Source organism: Olea europaea, unplaced genomic scaffold, assembly GCF_002742605.1.
Source record: "Olea europaea var. sylvestris unplaced genomic scaffold, O_europaea_v1 scaffold406, whole genome shotgun sequence".
Taxonomy (NCBI): domain Eukaryota; kingdom Viridiplantae; phylum Streptophyta; class Magnoliopsida; order Lamiales; family Oleaceae; genus Olea; species Olea europaea.
The window spans coordinates 163,582-172,046 of record NW_019260263.1 but is presented as its reverse complement, the minus strand read 5'-3'; the positions used below and the strand labels follow the sequence as shown (position 1 = coordinate 172,046).

The following is an 8,465-nucleotide window of genomic DNA, read 5'->3' as shown; positions in this document are numbered from 1 at the left end:
AAAAAATAATAATAATAAATAAATTAGAAAGTTCCAAGAAAGAAATCTCATGATTATAACTGATAATATTTTTTTAGTGAAATTTGAACTTTTCGTTATTTTAAAATACAAATATATTGATAATGAGTGGTAATTGCGTAAATTTGGGTGTCAAATATGTGGAGGGGGAGAATTTTGAAAATATGAAGTTAAAAATTATTAAAAAAACAAAGATTTTTTTTTTTCGATTTTTCCAGTTTTTCTTTTCTGAATTTCAAAAAAAAAAAAAATCTTTCTTTTCCCATGATTGACTAGGATGAAAACCCTAAAAAAATAAAAAGATAAAAATTCTAGACAGGCAATAATTAAACGTGCATAAATACTAAATTCAATCGTATAATTTATAATGCAATACAATAATTAAAATCGAAGAGTTAATGGTCAGAAAAAAAAATGAGTTACTTCCAATTAAGTTTTTTGTTTATAATTCCGAGCTAGATTTTGGCCGAGTATTAATCGTGGTGCCTCGAATCGGATTGTTTCAACCTTGTACTTGCAATTTTCGGTCTTACATTCTATTTTTACTCTCCAAACCTTGAATTCTTCGGTTCTCATCTCTACCAATAATTCGACCAAATTTTAGTTTTCTCTTCAAATAGCTTTTTTTGCACAGATAGATCATCCTCATCAACACAGTTACACTCCTCAAGTTCCAATAGTAGCTTGGTTGAGGTTTGTAAATTGAAAACTTCTTGCTCATCCTTCACCATCAGGATTAGCTCAGATTTTCCCATCTCAATCAAGGTTCGAACAATTGTTAAAATTGATCCATCAAATATTATTGGAATATCCCGGTCTTCTTTAGATATGAAGAACAATGAAGTCTATCGGAAATATCAATTTTCCATCTTTGTTGAGTACATCCTCAACCTTGCCTCTTCGGCAAACTGCAGTGACACCATTGTTTCTTGTACTTCTCATAGTCCTAAATTTCCTGAACACAGATAAATGAATTAAATTAACACTCATACCTGTATCATGTAAAGCATTAAAAGAATAATCTTTTCAAAGTGTAATAGGAAAAGTTAAACTCCCTGAATCCTAAAGTTTTAAAGTAATTTCTTTGATGTCTTTTCTTTCAAGAACCTTGCATACGTCGAAATCTATATAATTGCATCCATGAATGTTATGTTGATGTGGAGCTTCTTTAGCAAATCCAAGAAGTTTCCCAATTGATGGTCTAGCTTTTGTTTCTTCAACCTTTGTGGAAAATGGATGGGATGTACATATTCTCTTACAGGAGTTGCCGCCTTAGACTGTGGATTGTCCTAATTCTCTTACAAAATCTCCTCAGTTGATTTTTTGGATTTATCCACTTGCTCTCATCAATAGTAGGCACTTTATTTGTCTTTGCAAGTGGTCTTTTGACTGTAATTTCAGGCAACTATGCCCCATTTCTTGTTGTGATTACTTTGATCCTCTTTCTCTCTATCCACTTTTGACGTCTTTGGTAAAAAGGAAAGGAAGGCATATATTCTCTTTGTTTAGTAGTAGTCCTCGGTTGTGAGGTGTCCATTTGCTCATCTTCATCAACTCTGATAGCTAGCACTTGCTCATTCATATTAGTTTCCGTGTTGCTAGGTAAGGCTCCCTGAGGTAACCTATTTCAGTTTCCAACCCTTTAATGGCTGCCGAATGACTATGTAAACTTGTTTCATTCTTTGCAATGTACTGTTTCGTCTCTAGTGTGAATTCATCCAAGATATCTTCCATAAAAGCTCTCTATTCTTGCTGTTGGGACCTAGGTAGAGGTTGCTGATGATTATTTTGGTTGTTGCTCCAAGAAAAGTTAAGGTGATTATGCCCACTTGGTTATATATGACAAGACCCGTCCCGGATCACCCTAGTGGACGCGAAACGTAACGTGCGCCGATGATAAATGCTGACTAGATGTCAAATCTATCACCAAGACTGACTATGAATTACTTTAAAAATAATGTATCAAAATCAAATGTTTATATAAGACATAATGTAATGGGCCCATATTATTTACTTCGTACTTCATCAATATGAGTTATAACACTCAACATGTAATTTGACTCTCATTCCGAAATCATTAGACTCTTCCAACTAAAAAGAATCGATTGTTACCCGTAGGAAAAATTACGGAAAAATATATATATGAGTTGATGCTCAGTGAGTGGAGAAATTTGAAAATATTTATACTTTTTAAATTTTACATTTTTATCAAAATCGAGTTCATATCATTGAATAACTCGCAAGATAACATCATATAATTATAGCCAAAACATAAAATATTCACGTATGTCACAAATGTCATCTCAAAGTCAAGCTATAAATATCAACTGATAACCATACTATAATCTCATCCTATCAAATATACTGAAAAATTCAAAAATATATGAGTTGATGCTCAGTGAGTGGAGAAATTTGAAAATATTTATACTTTTTAAATTTTACATTTTTATCAAAATCGAGTTCATATCATTGAATAACTCGCAAGATAACATCATATAATTATAGCCAAAACGTAAAATATTCACGTATGTCACAAATGTCATCTCAAAGTCAAGCTATAAATATCAACTGATAACCATACTATAATCTCATCCTATCAAATATACTGAAAAATTCACCAAAAATGTACCCTTTGACTGAAATCTGTAATCCGCCTCTCAGGCTGAAAACTTTCGCTATAGGCCTTTGGCCCCCTCCGTGAACGAAAGCCGATCTCAAAGACCTCTCATAATTAATTCTAGAATATGGCCAAGACCCTACTGTGAACTATATGTACACAGTCAAGACCCTTCCATATAGGATAGAATACGGCCAAGGCCCCTCTGTGAACTAGAAGAAATATATAGTCATTGGTACTTTTCTGGTCGATCTCAATATTACATGTCTCACATACCAAACAAATCTCAATATCACATATCTTACATACCAAGTCACAAATGTGCCATAAATAATCTTTATGATCATATATATCATAATAAAAGAAATTTCCATAATAATCATATAATCGAACACATAATTGCACATACTTTGATAATATACTTAATTTATAAATATTTTAAAAATATTTATAGTTTTCCACTCACAGAACTATGTTTGCAAAATCAACTCAGTTGGTAAGCTGTCTCGATATCTGTATCGCCGCCTTTAACTTTGAAGAATTCAAGCCTAATAGTAAAAGAACTTATTTTCTATCATGTTGGTGAAATCTTTCTCTTCTTTTCTTTTTCTTAATCTTCTTCTTCCCTTTTTTTTCTCTATTTTCTCTTCCTTTTTATCTCTGGTTCATTTTCTTTTGAATATATGTTGTGTGTGTTTTTATTGATTTGGATTGTATATATATTCAAATGGGAATGGATTTGTTTTGGGCATTGCCTGCAGCTTTCTTTTTCTTTTTTCTTTTTTTTTTTTAATTTCTTTTTTTTTGTTTGACAAGTTTGACTTTTTTTTTTAAAAAAAAAAAAATTTAAGGTATTACATGGATGATGTGACAACTCATTGAATAGAAGGCTCTACTAAATTAACAAAACAAGTATAGTCTTACATGTCAAGCCTAAGACTGCAAATAGTCATAATATTAAATGCACTTGAGCTTAGGCTTGACTGATTGATGCCTATGACAAGAAGCCCCAACTGCAAGGATGAGGTCACGTGTCTTTTCATCCAAAGGTTCTTACTTACCCTCTTCTACTATCAAAGCGCACATGTTGCATTTCATTGTATTATATTCATTTTAAATTATATGTCATAATATTTTATAGAGGTCACAAATGTGACGACTCGATTTTTGAAATTTTTTAACAAGTTCGTTAATTTTGAAATTCATTCTTAAATATTTGTAGTTATAAATTTTCTCTAATTTTTATAGCGCAATTGACTGAAGGTCCCAAAAATATGAGGAGGAAAAAAAAAATACTAGCCCAACTATTCAAATGGTACGAGGGTTTAGTAAGAATGATTAAAAATCCACCTTAATTTCAGTGGTGTATTGTATTGCATTATATAAATGGAATACAAATCAATAATTTACAATGAAATGGAAACAGTGTAAATGAAATGGAAACCGTGTAAATTAGCCTCCTTCAATTACGTGATTGGCATTGGCATGCTATGGGAAGATTGTGATTGAGGAGTAATATCCTCAATCACAGTATTATTTCCAACACCCCCGCAAGCTCAACGTTGGATTTGATTGGACATGGAGCTTGGAACGAAAGAGCTCAAATAGAGGTCGAGGAACACTCTTGGTAAAGATATCAGCAACTTGTAGATGAGATGGGACATATTGTGTACGAAGTTTTCCCATGACAACAAGCTCACGAAGAAAGTGGTAGTCCAATTCAACATGCTTGGCCCGCTTGTGTGAAATCGGATTGGAGCTTAAAAAAATGGCACTTTTGTTGTCACATAAAAGAGTGGGCTGCTGAGGCATGGATACTTTGAGGTCATGCAGGAGATGTGCAAGCCAAATGAGTTCAGCAGCAGTGGAGGCAAGGGCCCGATACTCAGATTCACAGCTGGAACGAGAGACAGTCGGCTGTTTCTTGGCACTCCAGGAAACTAAATTGTCGCCAAGATAGATAGAATAACCAGAGGTTGAACGACGAGTATCCGGGCAGCTGGCCCAATCAGCATCAAAATAGGCTACAAGAGCACCAGGAGAAGTGGAAGGCCGAAAATGTAGGCCATAGTGAATGGTGCCTTTAACATAGCGGAGGATACGTTTAACAGCCAGAAAGTGATCATCAGTGGGAGCGTGTAAGAGTTAACTGACAGAGTTGACAGCATGAGCAATGTCGGGCCTTGTGATAGTCAAGTATTGTAGTGCACCGACGAGGGATCTATAGAGAGTAGGGTCTAAAAACAGAGAACCATCAGTAGAAAGATGTTGAGAAACAACCATGGGCGTGTGAACAGGTTTACTGTCAAGTAATTGAGCTCGAGTAAGAATGTCCCATGCATATTTGAGCTGACTGATGAAGAGACCATCAGAAGTTAGAGTGGCTTCAAGACCAAGAAAATAGCTGAGAGAGCCTAAGTCTTTAGTGGCAAACTCAGAGTTAAGTGTACGAGTAAAGCGGGCAAGAAGTGAAGAATTGTTGCCTGTAATAATGATATCATCAACATAAAGAAGTAAATAGATCATATCGGACTTCTGATGAAAGACAAATAGAGATGTGTCCGCACGACTGCAAGAAAACCCAAGGCGAATAATAAAGGAGCTGAAGCGCTGAAATCAAGCACGAAGGGCTTGTTTGAGACCATAAAGAGCTTTCTTCAACTGGCAAACATGGTCTAGAAAGCGAGGATCAATATATCCTGGAGGCTGTTCCATATAAACTTGATCAGTAAGAGTACCATTGAGGAATGCATTTTTGACATCAAGTTGATGAAGGGGCCATTTTTGTGTAACAGCGAGAGAGAGTACAACCTGAACAGTAGTAGCCTTGATTACGGGACTAAAAGTATCAGTATAGTTAAGAACAGGGACCTGTGTATAACCTTTGACAACAAGGCGGGCTTTAAGGCGCTCAACAGATCCATCAGGTAAGTATTTGGTTCGGAATACCCATTTGGAGCCCACAATGTTGGTGTTGGCAAGGCGAGGTACCAAAACCCAGGTGCGATTATTCTGTAATGCATGAATTTCTTCATCCATGGCAACAAGCCAAGCAGGATTCTTAACAGCAGATTTGAAACCTTTGGGCTCAGTCGATGCAAAAAAAGCAGAAAGAAGACCAGAAGAGCCTAAGAAACTAAGATTGGCTGGATATCGAGTCTTGAAAATGCCAGCTTTAGCTCTTGTAAGCATAGGATGAGTGGCCAGTGGGACCACTGCAGTAGGTGTGAGATCTGCACCAGGTTCAAGAGGAGATGAACTTGGAACCGAGGTCTATAAAGAGGCACCTGCAAGAGAATGAGGATCCTGCAAAGACTCAATCACTGGATCAGTACAGATAATACATGGATTAGAATTGGATTGAGTGAGTTGTGAAGAACGAGTGTCAAGGAGTGGGGGAGGTGGATCTGCATGGGTGAGGCTAGGTTCTAGAAAATTGGAAAAGTTAAGAGAGGATATGGGTTGAGCTTGAGAGGTAGCAATGGAAGGAAAATGAGTTTCATCAAATTGAGCATAGCGAGTAATATAGAGCCTAGAAATGGAAGGCTCGAGGCAACGAAACCCTTTGTGAGAGGGACTGTAACCTAAGAAAATACATGGGATGCTGCGAGAAGAAAATTTGTTAGGCATATAATCTCATAAGCAAGGATACACACGACAACCAAAAGGGTGAAAGTTTTTATAGTTCGGAGGGTTACCACACAAAATCTCAAAAGGTGATTTACCTCCAAGGAGTGGTGTAGGCAAGCGGTTGATGATGTAAGCTGCAGTGCTGAACACGTCAACCCAAAAGCGAGGAGAAATGTGGGAGTGAAAAAGGAGTGCTAATCCCATCTCAGTTACATGGTGATGTTTTCTTTCAGTACGACCATTTTGGGCGGGTGTGTTTGGACATGAGAGCTGATGGTGAATGCCACTAGAGAGGAGATGATCTTGGAAGAAATTACTGGTAAATTCACCACCGCCGTCACTTTGGAAAATTTTAATTCGAGTGGAGTATTTTCCACAAATTTTTGAAAGTGAATAAAAATATTATAAAATTCAGATTTCAATTTTAAAGGATAGAGCCACATGAAACGAGAATAGTCATCGATAAAAATGACATAATAGACAAATCCTAAATTAGATTTGACTAGAGACGGACCCTAAATGTCACAATGGATAAGATCAAGTGTTTTCGATGACCTATGTTCATTTCGAGAATAAGGCAAGCGATGACTTTTAGCAATTTGACATGTGCCACATAAAGTTGGAGAAGGCAACAAAGATGTAAGATAAAGCTGGCCTTTTTTATTCAATAGAGAAATAACAGAATGATTGACATGTCCAAGTCGTGCATGCCATAAATCATAGGACGCACGAAGCGATTTATTTTTAAGAATAGAAATAAAAGTAGAACGACTTCGCTCAAGCACATATAAGCCTCCATCATGCTTGTCGGTTGCCACCACCCTTCCTGTTTTGCGATTCTGTACAGTGAATATGTTATTAGTAAAGGTAACGGATAAAGGAAAATCTGATGTTGATTTACTGATGGAAAGTAAATTCTTGGTAAGGCGAGGTACAGCTAGGACATCAAGAAGATGTAGATTTGGGGTAGGGAAAATTTTACCAGTATGGGTAATGGGTAGTGAGGCACCATTCCCAACAACCACACAATTCTTACCCATGTAATTTGTGGCCTGATCCAATTTAGAGTGATCCATGGTCATATGGGCTGAAGCCCCTGTATCCAAATACCAGTCAGAGCCCACATCTTTATTTAGAGAACAAGATCTCGTGAAGGCTTCCGCAAGGTGAGCTGGTGTCTCATTCCGATCATAGCGTTGAAGGCACCGATGGGCAAAGTGGCCATCCATCCTGCAAATCTGGCATCTTGGTGGACGACGCCATTGGCTGTAGTTGGAGTGTCCTTGTCCACGACCAGATGAACTACTGCCACGCCCAGCGAAGCGACCCCGATGACTACGAGAAGAGCCACCATGATGGGTGGAATTTTTTGTGACAGTAAAGGTTGTTGCTGCTAGAGAAGATGAGTCAAGGGATTTCTAAAAAATTTCAAAACTTTCGGCCTTTGAGACTAAATCTGGAAATGAGGTAGAGAAGTTTGGGCCATTTGTGCTATGGAGAAACTAGAGAAATCAGTACCGAGCCCGCGGAGAAACCAGTGCACCTTGTCAGTACCATCAACTAGACAACCAATTGCATGTAGTTGATCACAAATTGCTTTGAAGGAATGGGCATACTCAACAACCGATCTATTGCCACGTTTCATTAATTGCAAGTCATCCTTAAGGCGTAGTTCTCAAACTTTAGAACAATGGCTAAATGCATTTTCTAGTGCCAGTCACACGTCTCGTGCGGTGGAGAGGCCAACTACCTCAGCCATGGCTTCCTCTGTGAGGGAGGAAAGTAACAAATTGAGGAGACACTGATCAATAGCTTTCCATGCTAGGTATTTGTCACTTGGCGTAAGAGAAGTGGTAGCGTCAAGTTTTGGGGGCTGCACTAGGGTGCCATCAACATGTCCTAATAATTCTTGACTTTCAAGAAGATGGAGGAGTTGGGCTTTCCAGAGAAGATAATTTGAGGAGGAAAGTTTAATGATGATCATGTGGATTAAGGTATTGAAAGGAAGAAGGGTGACAGAAGTTTCAGAAGCCATGAAGGGAAGAAGAAGAAGAGGATATGTGGTATGTATGTTAAACCACTTGGCTTTGATATCATAAGAATGATTAAAAATCCACCTTAATTTCAGTGGTGTATCGTATTGCATTATATAGAGCTTTACAATATAGTATAAATGGAATACAAATCAATAATTTACAAT

General features: G+C 37.2%; 1 protein-coding gene across 1 annotated transcript; it reads right to left on the bottom strand.

Annotated features, from left to right (window-relative positions):
* Positions 1-4,168: 4,168 nt before the first annotated feature.
* LOC111387502 (uncharacterized mitochondrial protein AtMg00810-like) lies at positions 4,169-5,161 on the bottom strand. Its single transcript, XM_023012063.1, has 2 exons — positions 4,786-5,161; positions 4,169-4,716 (listed from the first exon to the last, which is right to left on the bottom strand). The coding sequence occupies exons 1-2, from the start codon at positions 5,159-5,161 to the stop codon at positions 4,169-4,171; spliced, it is 924 nt and encodes a 307-aa protein (XP_022867831.1).
* Positions 5,162-8,465: the final 3,304 nt, after the last annotated feature.